Source organism: Triturus cristatus, chromosome 12 (assembly GCF_964204655.1).
Source record: "Triturus cristatus chromosome 12, aTriCri1.1, whole genome shotgun sequence".
NCBI classification, from domain to species: domain Eukaryota; kingdom Metazoa; phylum Chordata; class Amphibia; order Caudata; family Salamandridae; genus Triturus; species Triturus cristatus.
In genome coordinates, this window is record NC_140595.1 from 304,578,669 (window position 1) to 304,600,825 (window position 22,157).

The following is a 22,157-nucleotide window of genomic DNA, read 5'->3' on the forward strand; positions in this document are numbered from 1 at the left end:
TTTTTGAGAAGGTCAGTGACTTTGGATCTTTTGGGATTGGTGTTTTTCAAGGGTACCAGGGTATAGGTGCAGGTGGTTATCCAGTTCTTGAAGTTGTGTGTGTTGTTATTGGGGTTGTTTGTGGGGTCTGGGTAGTTTAGTTGGAGGGCGTTGAGCCATTCCATTTCTGTAACTTTCTTGCAGCAGCAGCTTGGAATGTTGCTAAACTCCTTAAGGGGGGTTGGTGGCCCTGTTATGGGGAAGTGGACAATGGAGTGGTTCGTCCATGTGAATGGAGTGATGTGGCTGGCTTTAACCTTGTCACTGGAGAAAAAGGTGGGGTCCAGGGTTTGTCCGGCGATGTGGGTAGGGCCATGTATGAGCTGGATGAGGCCGATCTTCTGTAGACTTTTGAACGACTCAGTGGAATTTGAGTCTGTGGGGGTCATTGAGATTAAGGTTGAGTTAGCCTGGGAGTATGAAATCTTTGGTGACCATGGCAAGGGGGTCGGTGAGGAAGTTGTTGAAGTAGATGTGAGGTCCTGGGGGCTGGTAGGATAGGGGAGTGTCTTTGATAGTGATTTTACTGTCTGTCTGAAGCTTGAAGTGCATGTGTTCCATAAAAGTGGCTTCTGGGTTGGTGTAATAGGTACACTTGATGGTGTCTCTGTGGATGATGGTGAGTCCTCCTCCTGGTTTTTGGGGTCGGTCCTGGTGCAGGATTTTGCATCTAGTAGGGATGGCTGCAGTGATGTCTGGCGCCAATGTGTGATTGAGCCAGGTTTCAGTGAGAAAGAGAAGGCCTGGTGCATTGGAGTCGATGAGGTGCCAAATCTCGATGGAGTGTTTACCAAATCTCAATGTACTGCTTGCCAAGTGGAGGTGTGTTGAGGAGCATTCATGCGAGTGAGTGTTGTTGTGCGGGGTGGGTTTGTGGTGCCGTGTGAATGCGGGTCTTGAGTTCTGCCTTGGTGAGGGGTGCAGTGTGTGTGGGTGGTGGGAGCGGGGCGTGGTGGCATGTGAAGTTGCAATGCGAGTAGGAAAAGGGGCCCACCGTGGACTGAGGTGCGGCTCAACTGCAGCATTTGTGGCGGCATCCAGGGTTGAGTAGGTGGAGTCCGTCTGCGGTGGAGCTACAGTAGGCATTTGGACCAGGGTTCCTGGCACTGGGTGCGGTCCAGGCACAGATTGGCCTGCCTTTGGAGCTCCAGCAGCATGACTGCACTGTGGCCTTTATTAAGTATGGCCTTGGAGAGAAGGGGGAGCACAGGGGACGGTGGGCAGATTAAGCAAGAGTGCGAAAGTCTTGCTTAGAGAGCAAGACAGTCCAGAACAAGTCGGAAAAACGTGATCGGTGGAGAAAATGTGGGGGCAAAAACTGACTGGAGAGACCAATATGCAAAACGGAGCCCTAAGAGGAGCAAAAGATGCAAAAAGGGGCAGTTGATAGGAATAAAAAATGCAAAAAAGGAGTATTTAAACAGCTACAATGGGCAGATAGAACAGACGGCACAAACAATGAAAGGGTAGTTACTGAGTAGGGGGAAGAACAAGCAGCAACCAGGAAAAATGTCAGGAGAACGACACTAACAGGAGTCAGAAGGGCAAGGCGAGGTCAAGGTCAGGCTCCAGCAGAAGAGGGTTATCTGGGCACTTAAGGGCCTAATTATATAAATACAAGCTAAGAATGCATCTGAATGTAAAAACAAAACCAAATAAATGGCACACACATTTATGTTTAAAACGTTGAAGTTTGAGAGGGGGCATTTTGTGGTTTGGACAGTTAACATCTCGTATAGGGATTCAGTTCAGAGGTCAATCACACTGTACCAGAGAGATCTGAAGTTTTCTGTTCCTATCTTGTGATGCACGTTTTCTGGGAACGCATGAATTAATACAATACTGTCAATATTTTCTACAGTACCTAGGAATATAATTGTTTCAGCTTTATATAATACATTTATAGTCCCATCAAACAACACTGGATGCACAACAGAAACATTCATGTTCAAGAGAAGAAATAGTACCTACCAGGTAAAAATGCTTCAGCAGACAAAATGTACATTTCAATCAGGCTCCAGGAGAAATGCCATTCATTATAAACATTGTGCCCTAAAAGATAATTCCTATCACAGATCGTGTCAGGACATCTATACCAAGAACAACATTTCAGCATTCCTGCTATCACATTCCAAGGTATTGCTCAAAGGTTTCAGTTGTAAAGCCAACTGTATTACAGTGCTTCTGAAGTTCAAGGGTTCTCTCAGTTAACAACAAGGTGCTCCTTAAGTGCCAACAGCTCCAGTGTGCTGCAAATGGTCAAGGAAGCTGTTCCATTGATGTCTGGAAGCTTGGGAATCTCCAGTGGCTGCTGCCACTCTCAGGGCGCTCTTCAGTTTGTCAAAGTGATGCTGTCAGTAACTATGTAGGTGCTGCTGTCAGTAACGATGAAGGAGCTGCTGCCAGCAGCTTCTTGGGTGGTGCTCAGTTGACAAGAGTTTGGCCCCGCTTATATATCAAGGGGTGCTGCTCAGTGCCCCAGGGGGAAGCTGCCAGTGTAATGCTCCCATCTGTACCCGTCACTATGATGCTTCAACTTGACCATAGCTGTGTGCTGTGATCAGTGCTAGCTTATTGACTTCTCTTGAACTTACCTTAGGAGGCTCAAAGGCTATCTGCCCATTCTGGCTATTTAATAAGTACCGAGCTTGGATGTTCGCAGAACGCTGTCCTTTTGTTGTTTTTTTCAGCACTTAACTCAAATAATTTGTATTCCGTTTTTCGGACTCAGATGGCCTGGCTGTAGAAAGCTGGCATTTTCACTGTCTTTATTTTAATTGATTATTTTACTTTGAATTGAGCGTATGATTTTCTTTTAATGGCCTCTGCCTGTTGTTTTCCCAGTGGCATGGTAAGTTTAAGAGAACCCGAGACGCCTTTATTTTATTGGCTGTACCTCTTTGATTTCTAGCTTTAGTTCCTGCTGTCTGTTGCAGCCATGGTGACGGTACTGCGGATTCCTTTTTGCCCATTTGAGTACACCCAGAGTCGACTACTGATTCGGCTTCTCGCTGTACACTGCGCTTACATCAAATATTTTGCCATTTGACTTGGACATTTAGTTTATTTTGGAATCATAACGAGTCTAACTGTAGGAGCCTGGCATTTTTCTGTTTCTTCTCTTTTAATACATTGTTTTAATTTTCAAGTGTTTATACTTTTCTTATAATTTTCCTATACCTTTTATGTAAAACGTTTGCTTTGCTGTTTTTTTCTTAATAATGAGTAAAAGAGATGCTATTTTTTTGTTGGTTTTTCTTCTTAGATTTCTGTTTTCTTTTCTGCTGGCTGGGCGACAGCTATGGCGATCACATCATTGACCACTCCTCAAAAAAATGCCCATTTACAGAGGCCAGAGCAGTCCACAAAGTGGACATACGCAGTGGATGCACCTCAGCCGCAACAAAGGTAAGCCTGTCTGCATCTATTTGCGCATGATCTGGGAACCGGACCGATGATGCCACTTCTTTCATTCCTCAAGCAGCTCCAACTTTCTATTATGATTATGAGTACTTGCTCTCTAAATAAATGTAGGGACATTCTCTCTAAATTGAAAATAGAAATTTAGTGTTGTATGCACCTTGTCATAAAAAGAAAAGTTTGCATCTTTAGATCTGTTTGTCTTGTAATAGAATTTCAGGATTTATAAGGGATATGCTTATTTTTCAAGGTGTTGATATTCATTTTCTTTTGTCTTTATTATGCTTCTACTGTTTAACCCCTTCGCTGCCGCGGACATTCCGCTGCAGCGCTGGGGGGGGCAGGAGGGCAGCGCGGTGGGCCTGTGCTCATGACGGAGCCGCTCCGTCATGAGCCACAGTTGAGCTGTGCTCATGACGGAACGGTTCCGTCATGACTCCGCCCATTTGCGTTGTCGCCCCGCACAGGCGGGGAAACAGCGCCGCGCAGGCGGAGCAGCCGCCAACAGGATTGTCATGACGGAACCGTTCCGTCATGAGCACACGGCAACCGTGGCTCATGACGGAACGGTTCCGTCATGAGCGGGGAAGGGGTTAAGCGTTGTATTCGTATTTGTTTTCCTGCTCAAGATTAACCAGCAGGCGACGTTGTTCAGTGCTCTGCTACCCTGTCGGGTCAGAAGTCAAAGACCTGATCATGAATAGACACTTGAGACAATAGTACTGTAACCTCACTTTCTATTTGAAATGACCTCACAACTTTGACCTACCCGACCTAGGATGCAATCGACCTATTGCTCAAGGTGTTGATTTCTATTTTCATTTTGTCTTTAATATGCTTCTACTATTTATACGTAGGTATTGATTCTGTTTTTTTGCTCAAGCTTAACCAGCGGGCGACACTGTACAGTGCTCTGATACCCTGCCAGGTAATGTTCGCGCTTTATAAAACTTTTCAAATAAATAAATAAATATGGAGATTGATCACCATGTTGTTCTAATGATGGGTGATATTAGTCGAACAGGAACAGAATATTTTGGATGTCAGCAACAACCATTTAACAGTTTTAGCCTTAAATGAGTCTTGACTTAGTGCGGCTTGTGACTTAGCAATAGTAGTGGCTACCCGTCTTAAAACTTTCATAAAAAGTGCTTAGACTAAAGTCGGCAATGGTTTTGATGGTCAATAAAGTTTGTGAGGCCTATCAAAGCAATCTGGCCTCACCCATGAAAGTTGCTTTCCCCATTGTAAAATGTTCTTTGCCTCTCAGGCCTTAGTCATTTTCCTTTTACACATCTACCATCTGCCCACGTTGCTTTATTTTATACCGAATGAGACACCTGCGTCTCTGAGTTAGTACCCAAATCTTTTATCCTGGGTAATTTCAATTTTTGGATGAAAAATCTTTCCAAATCATTTTTAATTGTCTATCAAATGACAGTAAACCAACAGAGTATTGGTATAGCTCAGCTAATTGCATGTGCATCTCATAAACATAAACTAGACTACGATCAGAATTACATTATCTCGAATGCCGTGTTATAGCTGGTAGTTTAGTCAGGTCAAGAAAACACCCTATTTTCACTTCCAAATCTGATGACTTTGTGTGGAAGAAAAAATACTGTTTCCAAGCTGGAACACTTGCACAACAAAATGATTGCAAACTTAAAATCTTTAGCAACGGACAGTGTGTGTCAATGATGATTTGCATTGGACTTGCATTCGTGCCAACTTTACAAGTCAGTTTAGGATTGTTCCCAAAAAAGTAATTGCAGCAGGAAATCAGTTTTATTCATCCAGAATAAATAAGTCTCAGCACAAATAAACTTAGACATCTGATATCATTAATGAGCTGCCTGGCACAAAATAGTCTCATGGAATATTATACCATCTCACTTGCTATGTCCTTTTTACTCCAAAATCACTAAAATTAGGGAAGACATGTAAACAGTGAATTTCTCCTGTCTTCAATGTCTCTAGTTTCGTTTCCTACCACTTCCAGTCTAATCAGGGACATTTTAAGGATTATTGGGACCCTGGCCAAACTTAATTTTGGGGGCCCTGTTCAGAACAGTTTTGAATTTATGATCCAATTTCAGCTCTTTCATGCCCTCTTTCGCCAGGTCACTGACAGTGCACATGCGCACTGTCTAAATTCTAAACGTGTTCGCATCTAATACTCAGGGATAGTGACGTGTGTTTTCAATATTGCTACAGCAGCTGCACACAAATATTACTGCAAATAATCTCCGTGACACCCTCCCATTTCTCATTTGTGAGTTTCTGTTTTGATCTAAAAGAAACTTTGTAAAATTTATGTTGCATGAAACATAAACCTACATTTCTTGGCAAAATGTCTGTAATAAACTCTCACACATCACCCACATAAAAAAAATAATTAAAGGGAAAAGGTAGTTCAAACAATCCTTTTAAAAATTATTCAAGGTGGTCAGTGCAAGATTCTCTGCAGAACAGCGTTGGCTTTATCAGGGAAGCCACCAACAGGCTGGGGACCTGGGCCAGGGCCTACTTTGCCCATGCCTTAAAAGGTCTCTGAATCTAATCATGTCCAGCCTGACACTTTGAAGAACTAGGGCAAATATTTAACAAAGTTAGGTTTGGAATCCTTGGAAACCCTGTGTGCACCTTGGAAACAGCAATAGAGATTTTATTATACAACTCCAGGAAACCCTTTTCATCAACCGTTGAAAGGTGTCAGACCAGATAGGATCCAGCCTTACAATATTCACATTTGGCAGATCTCTGTAGCTGACTCCCTCATAAACCACAGACATGTTTTACCAGCTATGCTTCTGCATTTGCCCAAGCATCGTCACGGGGAAACCTCTTGATGCAGACTAAAGAAGTAGGCAGCCCTGTATTTGTCCTCTTCAAATCAATTTGGAAGTAATGTTGCTCCTCTTCTGTTAAAAAAACTTGCAAGGCAGATAGCCATCCAAAACTGAGTCTGGTGAGCTCTTTGTAAGATCAACAAAGGCTGGCGTTGTGCCCTGCCAGGGTACCCAACTAAATTCGAATCTATGGGAATAGTTTAAGCAGTTATGATTATGTCCTATTTAGAAGTAGTCTCAATGTGTGCCACCACCAGTGATTCCACACAGATCTCAAAGCTTACTAATAATGTTCTGCTGAGCTCTTGAAATAAATTACATTGGCGTATTTTAAGAGGATCACTAATAAGGCATTTGGAATAAGAGTTAGGCCTGGGTGAAATATCCATTATGTGGCATAATATTGCAAATTTATCATTAGGCTTGTTATGCAAAATTCCAGAAATTATGCTATTTTCCTCCTTTTTTAGTACTGGGAGAAGGAAACACCCAGAGCGCAAACTCCTTTTGATTTCTGCACTTGAAATGTTTGCACAAAATCTTTTAGCGTGAAAGGTGTTTTTGTTTTGATGTATTTTGTGTTAAATATAGCCCTAAAAGCCAATTTTGCAGAATTTCTGCTGAATGTTTTATAATTACACAGAAGCATACAATGCACATTTTGCAAACCACTAATCAGAATGTCTTACTGTCTAACTGTGCACAATGTGTGATGGAAGCTGTCGATTCACTGCAATTCAAGTACCACATATACAGCTTGCCGTATTCGTTTAATGTGCCAGCAGGAAACCCACAATTTATTACTTGGCATAGGGGATCATTGTATGGCTTGGATTAGAGAGACTTTCTCCCTCAATCATTTCAAGATAACGCCTCTTATGCAATAGCTTGGTTGCTAGCCACTTTGACTAGAGCTAAGCATGTACCTGGCATCAACTACTCTCTTCTGCTGCTGTCATTCTGAAAATTTCCCCTAAGATTGTCATGTACCTGTACTGTCCTTGAATTGCTCAGACTCTATTTCATGACCGTAATCATGTGACTGAAGATACATATCAGGACTTGCTGTGGTGCTATTTTTATTTTCTCCTCCACTTAGAGGTTTGCTCCAAGAACCAACACTTTTCTGCAGCAGTTTTGATAAAAGTCCAGCAAGTTGGCCGTTTTAACAGTGCTTACCACAAATAAATTATTTTTACAACTTAATGAGCATCACATGGCAAGCAATATCACTGTTCATTGGAAACTTAGGGTGCCCTTGCTTGTCCATCCTCCTATTACAAGTGGAAGAGGTAAAAAGCTCTCGCCTTTATGGCTCCTCTGTTCGCACTGTCCTGAACTCAGCAAGAAGTCTCCTTCTACATCTCTGACTGTGCGATCACAGATTCCCTGCCTCAGAAGCTCAGAAACATCTTTGTTCTTGTTATTCCAAGTCCTTTTCTTAAACTTCCACAGATCTACTCTGAAGGTAACTTCTATTTCTTTTAACAACCTGAAGGCAGTCCCTGCAGTGGTGTTATGTGGTACATTCGCAAATTCTCTCTAAGATACTCTTTCAAACAAAGACCTTTAGACAAAGCCCACACTATGTTGTCCTTGATGACATGGTTGAACCTTTCCACTTGGTCATTAGTTTGTGGATCAGGTAAGGCATATATAATATACCTGATGCCACAATATTGAAGGAAATCTTTCATGATAACAGACAACAAGTAAACATCATTGTCAGTAACTAATGTCTCAGAACATCCTTCTCTAAAAAAGCTTGTTGAAAAAATAACTATATATGTGGTGGCTTCTCCAACAAACTTAACCTCTGGCCACTTAGAATGATAATCAATGGCTACTGAAGCAAATCTTAAATCAACTGGCAACTGTTAAAATGGTCCTGAAATATCAAAGCTAACTTTTCCCAGGGGTGTTGTGACCAAGCAACAGGTGTGAATGGCGTTTGCGTAGTCCTCAAAACCTGTCATTGCTTGAAAACTCTTCACATTTTCTAATCCAGTTGTCAGCTACAGTATCAATTCCAGGCCACTGGAAACATTATTCACTAGCTTTTTCAATTAAGACATTCCGGGATGACCATAATAGGCTAACTCTGATAACATTTTCCTAACTCTTTCTGGAGATGCACATTTGCCTTCCTAAATAACAAATCCCCATGTGCCTGTAATTCACAGGCTACTTGAAAAAGCTCAACACACTCTGATTTAACATATCTACATTATGGCCATCCATTTATCACACAATCCTTTACATACTTGCGAAGTTCATCCCTGTTCTCAGCCTCTGTCCATTCTAATTTACTCAGCTCAGCAGTTTCCAGTGATCATTTCACCGACAGTTGCAACAACTTCTGTGTCAAAATTATCAACATCAGACTGTTTCTTTTTACCTTCCCACTGTAACCTAGAAAGGCAATCCACCATCAGATGTTTCTTCCCAGGAACATAGGTGATGTTGAAGCATTATTTCTGTAGTCTTGAGCACAGTCTGGCTATCCTTGCAGTAGCATTACACCCACCACCCAGTGACAAAATATTAATAGTTTGAGATCAGATCTAAGTTCTAAGGGAACGCCCCCCAAAATAGTCTCTGAAATGTTCAATTGCCCATGCACATGTCAACAACACATTTTCTATAATGGCATACCTTATTTCTCTAGCATTCAAGGTTTGCTAATCAAAAGCCACATTCCATTCATCATTTTCATCACATTGAGACAGTACTGCTTCAAGACTGTATATATCCGCATCCACTGGTATCACACACACTTCCTACCGATACCGAATTGTTTAACATTGGGTGGTTTTCATATATCCTCCTTAATCTTTACAAATGCTAATTGTTGTTCTTCTGCCCACACAAATGCCCTTCCTTTCCTAACCAGTTTTCTTAAACGTTTCATTTTCTCAACAAATGTTTCTACAAACTTCCTGTAGTACTCGCACAAATCGCAAAGGACAACAGTTTTTCTTTTGTATCAGGTGTAGCTGCATTTTGTATAGCACCAACAATAGATTTCTTTGGTACAATTCCTTCACCAGAATTGGTGTGACCCAAATACTCAATTTCTTTACAGAATAGCTTGCATTTCTCTTTCTTCAGTGTTATACCATTCACTTGCAGTCTTTCACTCACCTTTTTTATATGTACTTGGTGCTCTTATTCATTTTTTAGAAACAATTAGAATATCATCTTGAAAACACCTCATGCAATAGTACATGTTCTTAAATATGGTATACCTTGCCTTTTGAAACACCGAGGCCATGGAGACTAGGCCGAACAGCATTTTCTTAAACTTGTACAAGCCAAAAGGTGTGATAAAAGTGTTAAGGATCTGGAATCAGGGTAAAGTGCTATCTGGTGGTTGGCTGACCTTAGATCCACTGTGGAGAAGATATTGTCTGTGTCTAAGGTGTTGATTAATTCTAGGTAGGGGTGGCAGTCAATAAAAATATTTAAATTAGGAGCCCGAGGTTGACACATAGCCTTAGGGTGCTGCCCCCTTTCTTTGATAGAATTAAAGGAGGCACTCACTTTGAGGATTCAACCTCTTTGATGATATCTTCTTGCACCTGTTTTTTCAAAATGTCCGCTCACTCCATTCTTATGCTCAGAGGAGCACTTCTCAACTTCTGTTTAACGGGAGTGACCCCTTGTTTAGGTTTGGGGATAATCCTGCAAAAAGGGCCAAGTCCAACTGTGGCTGTTTCTGTATTTACATATTGTCCCCCCTCAATTTAGCTCAATTTTATTATAAAAGGGGCTCAGGCTGCAACAACACCTCATTCAAGCTGTTGTTTTTTGATGATTTCGGACTAGTTTGTCTCCCACATGGCCATTGAACACACACACACACACACACACATATATATTTGTTGCATGCCGGTGTTGGTTGTGAATATATATATATATATATATATATATATATATATATATATTACCTATAATTTTTTTTAGGCTCTGATCAGTGATCTCTCCTTGGACCATGGCTACACCCTTACTCCCTTGGAATAGATGGTTGATGGTTCAAAGGCCCATCTAATTGTGACTTAAAGTTGGTATATACTGGTTCTTCTTCCTTACATTACATTATATTATAGCTAAAGAGTCTCTTACTGTAGTTCTTCCATTCACAGATGCATCTATATGAGTCAGTCGCGCCGTTAATCAAAATATTAATAGATTATTCTATCGCCAGGTTGGCGCATTTTTTCAAGACAGTATGAATATGCACGTGTATTGTCCATGCACAACAACATTGTGCTTAAACACAATTCACTCCTTATCATTTTGGCAGGTTCGGTTTACTGAACAGGCATCACTTCCATAGGCACTAGACACATCACCTCCCCTGGTTTGACCATAAAAAACAATTTCTGCATGCTTTCCAGGTTCTGGTTCTGCATGCTCCGAAAACTGCTATGATTTGATAATTCTGAGACCTTGATTTTTTCCTAACATCTTTCTTCTCTTCCTTCCCTTTCCTCCATTAACATGTGTTCATTTTGATTCTGCTATTGAGTTATGGCTCAGGCAAATTATTACTTGTCCTGATGATGATCCCACATTGCTAAGGGATTAAAATGCCGTCGACCCACACTCTGACCTGCTAGACCTTGTATAAATTTACTTTAGGGTGCAGAATTGCTTTGGTATTGAAATAAGTGACCCTCATTTTGCATATGAATACTGGTGACCCCTTACTCTTTGCCTGTATGTTTACTGTTTTGTCTGTTCTTAACACTTGTTTTGGAACTATTTTAATAATAAATGTTTTGGCTTATTGTCACTGAAACAATTTTTGGGCATTATTATGCCTACATAAATATTGTGTTCAAATTTACTGCTTAGGGACCACTGTTCTTCTAACTACTGATTTAAATAATGCAGCAATAAAAGACAGAAATACAGTTGGCAGAAGCACAAGCGAAGAGCATGAGCCAGAAAGAGAGGCACAGGCATAGCATCACAAGAGTCAAAGAAAAGAAAAAAGCCTAATATAAACACAGGTGTGGCATATTAAATCTGTAAATAAATCAGAACGTGCTACTAGCCTGTTGTATGGCGCTAGATCAGAACAGTCGCATCTTTGGGTGTCATGCATGACACAGCCCTTGCCCACAACAAAGCCCAAAACCTGCAACTTCCAACAAGACATGCATGCTCAAGCTTGCAATCCACTGGACACAGCAACAGAGCAGTAGCAGTTGCACACAATGCAAATACTTGATACCAATACAATATCTAAAACAGTGGTGGCGGAGGTGTGCAGACACAGCTGAGTCTTAAGCTCTAAAAATGCAACGCGCTTATTATTGTCAAAAGTCTCTGTGTTCTCATGCAGCAACAGAAGCACTTGTTAGGCCATTCAAGTTTATAAATTATTAATAAGTGCAAAAACTCCCCAGAGCATTTCACATTTGTGCAATGTATCAGATATGTTTTTGCTTCTGATGTATACCCCTGCGAAAAAAATAACTGGTGATAACATGCACAAACACATTTTATGTTTGTTTCTTGCATGTTGTTGCTCCATTATTCTAATTTAGCACGACTAGTTACTACCAGGTAAAACATTTCTGGTCGTGAGCAGGTCCCATTTTTCATTCCCAAATGCTCTTTTAACTTTGCCAGCTTCACGTTTGGTGAAGCCGGCATGATTTAAAAAGAGATTTGAAAATGTGTGACCTCCACGAAATCACAGATTAGACAACCTCTAGTTTAAATGACCCTTTAGCCTGAAAGTAGTCTCGGACACAGCCAGCCGTAAACTGGAGCCAAGCAGCACGTCTTTCTAGGATGCTCTTTAAATGTAAAATGGCGTGGCCTCTCAACATGACAGTGATGAGCAAAGCGTGGTGCAAAAAGCAAAGGGCCATTGTGGGACTTGGGGGTGGTTTGGGCATGAATTAAGTAGGAGGAGGGTGATTAAAGCTGCATGAGTCAATTAATTGATGAGTAAAATAGGGCTTTCATCCCACCGTGTTTATGTACAGATTTTCTAATGAGTTCTATAGCTCATGCTGTATATTACTAAATTGCAACTATAAGGGCAATGTCTCTGGTTGAGACAGTTTGGCAATGTATTGTGTTGTGTTTGGGAAGGTTGAAAAATCTAACATTCACTGGATACTTAATTGCGTGTATAGGGCCTGGTCATCAGCCAGACCAATGTTGTCACTGCCTATTTGGCACTACCTTAAATATCCTATCGTTCCAACTTAGCAACTCATACCTCATTCCACTTCCATACCTTGCTTGTAACTTGTACCTACAGGTTAATTGTCTGAAAAAGAGGCTGGTGGGAATGGAAAATCCTCAAAATTGCGAAGAATAGCTAAATATGGAGTAGAATACCCCAGAGAAATTGCCTCCACCTCTAGGACAATATGTTTTACGACATTGTACAAGAGGATTATTTAGTGATTTGAGCAACTCCTCCGAAAATCAAAGAAATTGCCATTAAAATGAACTGTAAATGTGGTGCTAAGATTAAAAAAAATACAGAACACACACTAGGTAAAGGCTTCCAGGAGACAGAGACCGCACTTACTATAAATAGATTGAAAGCAACACACCATATTATAAACATCAGTAGAATCCACACGTTATAATTGAGAGAATGTTTAGCATACCTGCCAGAGCATGCAGATGAGTGCAGGAAATGTATCCCACAATTCTTTGGTCCTGAGTTGTACTTCCCACTTGCACCTATTGGAAAGAAAGAGCAATATAGTTAGAGATGTACGTTAAGCAAACAGGTGAAGGTTGACAAATCTGGACTTTTGTTATACAGAGTGTCTAACAAATGGGGTAAAACATGGGTACACGTAAAAGAAAATCCCAAGGGCCAGAAAGTTTGGTCTGTGGTGTGACCGAGGGCCGGATTGATGTCAGCAGGGTGGCGGTCAGAGGGTGGTGGTTGGGGACTGTAAGTTAGGTGTACGGGAAGTATACATGTACATCTAGTGGCAACATGATCAATCCCAGCTTTCCCATTTGACAAAATTGTGTGATTCTAAGCAATTCTTTTTATTTCACTTTCTCTCCTTTTTTTCCCCATTATCTCATATAAGAGGACCTTGAAATACACGACTTCAGGATAAGCACTGTATGAAACTTTCTCCTGTGTATGATTTAATAAACTATACCATCCATTCATAATAGCAACCCATGCCACTCAAGGAGTATCCATAACAAGTTAATTGTCTCTTAGTTCACTATTGCGATTATTGTCAGTGGGGGTTTACGGAAACATGAATGTTTTTAAATTCATGTATGAAAAAGATCACTTTAAAAAAAGCACTTCTCAATGAACTAATGTAAAACGGGGTTCTGCCTGTTAATGAAATACATTTTTGAATCTTGAAGAGACTTTATCATATTTTCAGAAGTTTGTTGTAAGATGTTGAGAAAAATGAAAGTGCTCCTAAAGTTAAGTGGTGCAGGAAACCTTAGTTACTTCCTTTCTAATAACCTGAAATCAAATGCTTGCCTATTTTTTTATCACCTTTTTACTGTCAGTGCTGTTCTTAACCAGGGGGCCGCATCTTTAGGTCAGGAGGGCCGCATGCGGCCCCCGGGCCATACTTTGTGATTAACTGGCAGGTAAAATTTAAACATTTTTTAAAAATGTCTCAGTGTGTTCCTTCATTTAAAAATTCGTGGCTTAACTCATATTTATTTGGTCATAAGACTGAAAAAGCCATAGGGGGTTGTCTCAAAAACCAAAGGACTTGCCATAAGGTTTGTCTCCAAATGGTAGGAGTGCTGTGGCTAGTAGTTGTGCTCGTACTGTCATTGGCAGCACTGGCAGGATTAACGGGTGGACCAGACTGCAGTGGCCTGAGAAGGACCCTGCCGCTTACTTTTTACAAATCAAGCACTGAGCTGGAAGGCCTCAAAATGCTGACTCCTTCCAGTGAGTCCTTGAATGATGGGCACAGGAAGCCAGTCAGGCAGAAGAGCAGTACTCTCTTCCACATGGCACTATAATGAGCGGAACAGGTGGACAGCACTATGTCATCCATCCCATGAAAGAACGACTAGGAAATCATGCTTCATGTTAAGCAACTTATGCGTTATTCCAACTTTTAGAAGCGGGAGTGAGGGAGAGTTTAAAAATAATCAGGGGAACATATTTTCCCCATTGACTTTCATTGAAGTGGGGGACAATTTCAGGAGGGAGAAAGCTAAAATAAGCAGTTTTTAGTTTTAAAAATCGTGAGTCTCCCACCAGAATGGGAAATGTTGCCGTGTGTGTGCTTAAGCCTGGCAAAAAAATGTCAGGGAGAACAGCATTTGGTGCAAATGGAGGCCAAAGTCATGGCATACATGTGGCAGATTGTGATTTATGGCACTCCCAATCACTCTAGTAAGCGGTTGTGGAGGGACTCCGAGCTCATGACAAGGTTAGGCTTTGGCTAGACCAGCAACAACTGCCTGTCAGTAGCCCAGCCTCAGCCAATACAGTCAACCACTAAGAGCTTGTCCCCTGCTAATACGCACTACGTTATCACAAAGTTGTAACCTGTTAGATTAATTAATAGCACAAAGTCCTTTTAAAAAAAGCCCGGTATATGGCCATAGGTAAAAGTCTTCATTTTCTTGCACAACTGAGACCAGGTTTAGCCAAACTGTGTGAGAAAAAGTCCAATGTGGCAACACTGACACTGGTATACTCTGACCTGACACACCACCACCCCAGCCACTGCAGATGGTCTGGTCTGCATTTAAAGAGTCAAGCCCCAATCCTTGCTGGAATGAAGGCGGTAGCTGTGTTCCGGGTCAACATGGTGCCTTCAGGATGCTGGAGTTCACTTGGTTACCCTCAACATTTTGCCCAGCTTATCCATCCGCTGCCACAGCACCTGGATGAAACAAAGAGCTGAATGGTGAGGGGCCAGACAGAGCTTAACGCAGGTGAAGGAACAGTGGCGGTGTGTCCATTAAGGCGCTGGGGCGTTGCCCCACAAGCCGCCCGCGCCGGCAAAGCTGCAAAGTAAACAAACAGTAAACTTAATCACAATGCATGTCAGACAGTCAGCATGACGCCGGAGGCCGGACCGCCCACCCCCTTCAGAGTCTGAAGGGTGTGGGCGGTCCGGCGTCATGCTGACTGACTGACATGCATTCTCAGGCAGCCAGGGGGTTGCGCGGAGCGCACAGCAGGCAGCAGCACAAGTGCGCATGCTGGGTGAAGGTAGGAGAATTTTTCCGACCAGCGCAGTCATGCCCACTAGTGTACTGAGTGTACTGTCTGGCTGGCGGCTGCGCATTAGGAGACCGAGGGTTGCTCAACGCTGCAACCCTCGATCTCCTAATGGGCGGCGAGTAACGCTGCTAAGCCAATTCAGGCGCTGCTGGAGCAGCGCCAGTATTGGCTTAGAGGGGTTGCCACTTCAGTGACACTGCGCGGCTGTTCCTGAAGACGTTGGGCGCCAACGCGGGACCCCGGGGCCGGCCCAGGAGCAGAGGCGGTCAGGTAAGTTTTCTTAATTTTATTCTTCCCCGGCCCACCACCCCCGTGTGACCCCCCGCAAGTATTGCAAGTATTGTATAGTGAAGACTACACTCCGATTTCTGGAAAAACTAAATACAAGGGTAAATACCTACTAAATTGTGGTTCGCCCATTTCGAAAGTACTTTATCTGGCCTGAAAAGGAAACTGATGCCTACAAATATGTCTATAGACACAAGATCATAGCGTGGGCAAGTAGGGACGGCGTGTTTAAATGGCCCGTCCCCTGGAAATAAATAAAATCGAAGATTCTTTAGCGAAATTCAGAGTCTCCATTTGAAAAGACCGGAGGCATAGCTCCAGGGAGCAGCAGAGCGATTAGTAGAAGATAAAACTGCAGAAGCATCTCTAGTATGTGTGTATGTGCTGTGTTCGGGTGACGTCGGATTACAGATGCGTGTGGCGGGGTGGCGCATGAAATTGATTAAAGCTCACAGTTGACAGTGCGCATATTTACACTGTTATTCCATTACACTTGCTACAGTTTGTGGCAGAGGAACATTAAGAGGTTTCCCAAGAATCACACTTTTTTTTTAATTCAGAGGAGGGGGCTGGGATTAAAAGCGACCAGTTCGCCACCCATGTTGTGGACATCATGTTTAATTTTGAGATCTGATGTGATGATGATGGCTACATCATGCCTCAGACCCACAGTGTGCCGTTCAGCATTGCGTTTTGCAAATCTTGGTAAATCTGGGCCGTAGTTTGCTGCCACAGATATATGATGCTCTGGCCCTGGCCATGCAGCATTAGATCGTTTCCAAAGTTAGTCATTAGAACAGTCCGTGAAACATATGCCTTTTTCGTCAATATATTTGTGCAGTGTACAGCAATTTGAATATTTTCCCTATTCGGAGAATGCTTGTGTGGGTGGGGATTAGGGGGTAATTATTCGTCCCCCTGCAAGAGAGCTGGCAGCCCAGGTCCCCGGTCAGCGCTAGGGCTTGAAGAGGCGTCGGCCCTAAACAAACCCACTCGATGGGGGTCTAAAATGGTTGGGGTGGCCTGTTAATATAGGGCCATGGCCCGGGAAAGTGGGCACCCTCAGAACGGGGTGTTCAGGCAGATGGGCCGCACAGCGCCTCTATTAATAATATTAACTTAATTCAGAGGGATCATAGTGAAAATGGGGCTGTTTAAGATAGTGGGTGCCGGTTATTGTTTATTTTTTTTAAACAGAGGCTACCTTACTTTTCGGCTCGCTCTCACTGAAAGATCCTATGTTGATTTCCCGGTGGTTAACAGATGCACCAGTACATGCTTGAAGTAGTTACGAATCTGGACATTGTGCAGAATTTAGGTGGCTCAGTCTTGATTTTCCTCTCACTCAATCACTCAATAAAGCTTTATTCGACAGTTGAGTCATAAAAGCACATTACAATCATCACACAGAAAACATATAAATTATCTAAAATTTTTAAGACTAAGATTAAATTCATATTACAATCATCGCTGAAGCTAAAATCGATCTAAAACCCATACAAATATTCTCAGTGTGACCTCTTCTGCACTTGTCATTTGCACTCAGTGCCCCCGCTGCACGCATGCAGAGGCAGTGTTTCGGAGTCTGTAAATAATGGTCCTCGACCCTGGAAACTTTTAATGCAAATCTCGTCATGTTTGTTTCTTGGGGTACTCGCTGCAGAAAACGCAGCTGCCAAGAGATCTGGACTGTGTGTGTTTGTGTAAAGAATGGCCTTGTTAGAAGATAAGCATAAATGCTGAGTTTTGGGCGGTGGTAAATGCATTTAACAGAACAGCAAATGCCAGATTATATGAAAGCATTACACTTCAAGTGGAGTGCTGAAAATCAACATCTTGCCTAAAGTTATATGTGCCAACAGTTTGTCGAATTCTGCATTGTTAATAAAAGTTGAACGTCTTCATATTGGGTTTAGTAATTTATTTTAAGGGACGTTATGTTGAGTGTGACCTTGTGTATTGCATGTAACCCCTTCGTTTTCTTTGGCAAGTGCACACTTCATAACTCCAAGTTACTGCGGAGCCATTTGTACAATATACAATTTGGACATTTTAGGAAAATGCAGTTGTTCGGAAAATGCGGCTTGGTTCTTTGAAGATTTGGGGAAAGAATGTATTTGGGGTAGTCTCGTTTGTTAACCAGTCAGTTTGACCAGTTTGTACCCCGGATAATACCCCTTGGGTTCCGCCAATTTTGTTTTGTTTGGGTAGCTGACCCTCGCTGCTGTTAGTATTGGGCACCCCCCCCCTGTTGTGTTGACATGTTGCCTATCCATTGAAGTCTTCGGACAGTAATGATGTTATGTGAAGCAAAATTAATTCTAATTCTGCCTAGCGATGAACATAGCAAATAAATGACTTTGTTCTGTAGTTGGGCCTCATTCTCAAGCTGGACCGCGTGGCAAGGCAGGTACATTTTTTAAAACAATGACCAGCAGAGAGGCCTCAGGAGGCAGATGTATGTATGGTAGGGAGTATGGAGGAGTGAAATATACTTGTATTGCCAGCATGGCAGCTTTCACGTGGGACTGGTTACGAATTTGCTTCTGACTGAACAAATGGCATCGAAACAGTTGGGGTGCAGTGTGATAATTGCTTTGGGGCAGTCTTGTTTGATAACCAGTTAGTTTGACCTGTTTGTGCCCCGGATAATACCCCTTGGGTTCCACCAATTTTGTTTTGTTCAGTTAACTGGCCCTCATTGCTGTTAGTATAGGGCACCCTCCTGTTGTCTTGCTGGTGCTTTTAGCAGAGATGGTTAATTGTCCTTTAATACCCTTCAGAGTTAATTCAATCCCTTTTAAGACAGAAAGTACTGGATTAAAAAAATTGGCAAAGATGGACTCCATAAAGTCAGTATTGTCCTGTGGTAGAATAGCCAAGATCGATATGAAGGAAGCAGCATTTGAATGACCAACCTGGTGGAGTTCCTTACCAAGGACAGCACGAGGTTTCCTAAAGCCCAATTTGGTTTGTTATTTAAAATGTCTTTTTTTTTGTAGAGTTTTATATAGCGCAAACTTGACCCGAATCCAATCAGGTATCAGAGTGCTTTACATAGCACCAGTTACGTTACATGAGGACACACATTCATTTTTTGTTAGGCACAGGGAGATTACGTGATTTGCCCAGAATCACAGGATGTTCAACGTCATTACCGAGACTCGAACCCAGTTCCCCAGGTCCGAGGTCAAGCGCCCTAGCCCTTAGGCCAACTCCTCTCCCCTTTTTGCCTTTTAGTGGGCACAAGGTTCAGTTTGAGCAGGCTCAGGATGTATCTAATTCTCAGTTGCATGTGTAATCCCCAACGCACCCAAATATACATGGATTACTTACGCCCTTGCCACCACCAGAATGCAGTGGGCTCGACTCCTCGCTCGATGTCAGCCTGGTTAGAAGGCCTTGTTCATTATCTGTATTAAGTCTAATAGGGATGGAAGTTTCTGTTGCAGAAGCACTAATTGTAGTGGCCAGAGCTAAAGCTTTTTTGTGGCATCCAATCTCTCTTTCACAATCCTGAGAGAGGGCCATCTGTGAGTGGGCTTCCTGGGATGAGCGTGGGGGTGTCTGGGGTGTTTAAAAGAAGATGGCTCTGAGATGCGAGGCGAGTGGTGCAGGCGTGAGAGAATTCACCTGGGATGCTGAGACTGATGGACTGGGCCTTAATACTGCTTTCTGAAGTGTACAATACAATAATAATCAGGATTTGGTTGGCCCCTCTGGGCCCTGGTGCCACTGCACCTGGTGCACAAGCGAAAGCTGCACCCTGTTGAGTGGAGTTCACGAGATAGGATTTCTTTGTTTGAAAATGCACCATTTGCCCACTCTTTTTAAAAAAAAATCTCGAGGGGGATAGCCCCCCCCCCGAACCCCCATAGGTGGTTCAAGCTCGCTTGCTACGCTCGCTCGCCACAGTGAAGTTTGACAGTTGTCTTACGCCTCACCACTTTCAAATGTCGCCATCCGCCACTGTGAAGGAATAGGATAGGACGTCATAAGGATCAGTAGTCATAAAATGAGCACGACCTCCTGAGCTGGTACGTATAGTGAAGAAGCACCTCTTCCAGCCGGGGTAGAAACTTCTGGGCCTTTAAATACCCCCAACATTCACCACAACGCTGGTCAACGCTTCAGCTGCATTTGTTTTTTACTCTTATTGGTTGCCACAATTTACGTGTTTACATCGTGTTGTTTTTGCATAAATACCGGACACTTGGAAAATATACTTACTAGTTTCATCAACTGACGTGCCTTAATGATCCTTTACTGAATTATTACTGTTGTGGGTCTACAATAGTGCATTTATTTAACCATACACAAATAACTCCATATTATATTTATTAACAACGCACACATTTAAAAGCCAGGGCTCTTGATAGAGGTGTGGAGAACCCCTTCCCCCACTTCAGCAGCTTAAGCTGGGACTGCCACTAGCCCCATGTGCTCATACATTAGTTGTATATGAGCCTCTTCTGTCTGGTCTGCGGTAGATTGCTGATAAATATCACTTTTAAGGAATAAATGGGAGGGAGGTTTAGGCCTTGAGCTGGCTTGCACAGTGAAGGAAAGAGAGAAAGAAAGAAAAAGAAGTTAAGTTGGGGAAAACAGAGAGAGAGGCGTCACATAGAGAAAATTAATCATGAGAGAGAAAGGTGAAAAAGTAAGGGCGAGATAAAAAGATGGGTAAATAGAAAAGACAAAAGAAAGGGATGAGGGAGTTAGAGTGACAGGAAGGAAGGAAATATGAAAGGAAAGAAGGATAAAAGGTGGCTGAAAGGTTGGATGGAAGAGTGAATGTTTCAACGATGAAAGGGTGAATGACAGATGCACACTTAGCCTTTCTCCACCTAGCTATGTTGTACAGCTGGGTGGAGGAACCAACACAGGCTCCCAGTATATGTCTGAGCGCTGAATCGAGGCGCTCAGACCAATCACAGTGCTGCTCACATGCTGGGAATAGCCTTCCCAGCATGTGAGCAGCACTGGGATTGGGAGCTGGGACCCTGCGCAGTGTGTAGTAGGCTCCTGACAAGGACGCGAGAATCGGGAGCAAGGTGGCAGCCATCGGAGCAGGGAAGTGTAATTTTTTTATACGTTTCTTTTTTTTTTTTTTATTCCCCCTATCCACGGCCCTCCACTTCTTAATACAAGCGACCGCTACTGGCTTTACCACTTAACCTTCTAGCGGCAATGGGCTTGTCCCTGCATTCATGATGGGCTACTCAGATGAATGCCCTATCTTCCCTAGAAGGCACACCATTTGCTCTTTTGCTTTTAACCCCTTCAGTGCCCATGACGAGCTGGACTCGTCATGGGCTGCGGTGGCGCTGTGCCCATGACGAGTCCAGCTCGTCATGAACTCCGCCCGCTAATGCAAGGCGCGGCACTGGGCGGGGAAAGGGGCGGGCACCGAAGGGGTTAATTATTTTAGCAAATCGGATTTTTTAAAGACTGAAAATAACCATTATAATTTTAATAAATTCTCTGAGGGACTATCCCTTTGACCGATTATGCACAAGAGAAACGGTGTACCCGATTGAGTGTCATGAACAAAAATCTTTTTCTTAGTCCAATAAACAAACTGAATTTGCTAACCTGTAATGAGCAGTAATTTGTTTGTAAACAAGAAATCCAGTAAAAGCCATGACACTGCACACATCACCGCATGAAAACCGCAAACCCTCACCTAGGTTGCCCAGGATGCAGAGGGGAGCATAAGTAGACCCTTTCAGCCTAACACAATTGTACTGATCATTCCTAAATAGTACTGTGCTGGTAATGTTCAAACGTCTGTTATTTGTTGAATAATAGTGTCTAATTCGAATATGCGAAATCACTGTATTTGGTGAAAGAACATGAGCCCAGAGAGCTGGCCTTTGTCGTGCGTGGGCTGAGTTATGCGATGCCTACATTAAGAAACCATGCATTTTCCATTAATTTCTTTGCTGGTGGGAGGGTTGGGTGATTATACCATACATTAAAGTGTCCTGATATAATTATGGGCTCGGTGATAGATGGCAGTGTTGTAATGCGGCCCTCACATTCTTTCCTCAAAAAATCATACATTATAGTAGAGCACATACCATAACATAAAGCTACTTTTGATATAATTACAGTTCAATGGGAGCTGTTCAAATGATTTATAGTTCTGTGCCTTCAATTGTATGTTTGTGTATTGCAGCCTTTTCTCCTTCAAGCCACATTTCCTCAGTGTCACAGTTATTCTATATGCGATACCTCTGTGTTCCTACATACTTGTGCCCTTGCCTTGGTAAAAAGCAGAACACGGCTAAGAAGAAAATCTTATTAACCTCACAGTATCTAACCCTGAACTT

At 42.6% G+C, this 22,157-nt stretch overlaps 1 protein-coding gene across 6 annotated transcripts in view; it reads right to left on the reverse strand.

Annotated features, from left to right (window-relative positions):
• The window catches only part of SMPD3 (sphingomyelin phosphodiesterase 3), a 1,004,685-nt gene that overhangs the window by 167,366 nt on the left and 815,162 nt on the right, over positions 1 to 22,157 (reverse strand). For all 6 annotated transcript variants that reach the window (XM_085639465.1, XM_085639462.1, XM_085639463.1 and 3 more), the window contains one exon: positions 12,956 to 13,031. In XM_085639465.1, the coding sequence (XP_085495591.1) occupies positions 12,956 to 13,031 (76 nt within the window). The remainder of the gene's footprint in view (positions 1 to 12,955; positions 13,032 to 22,157) is intronic.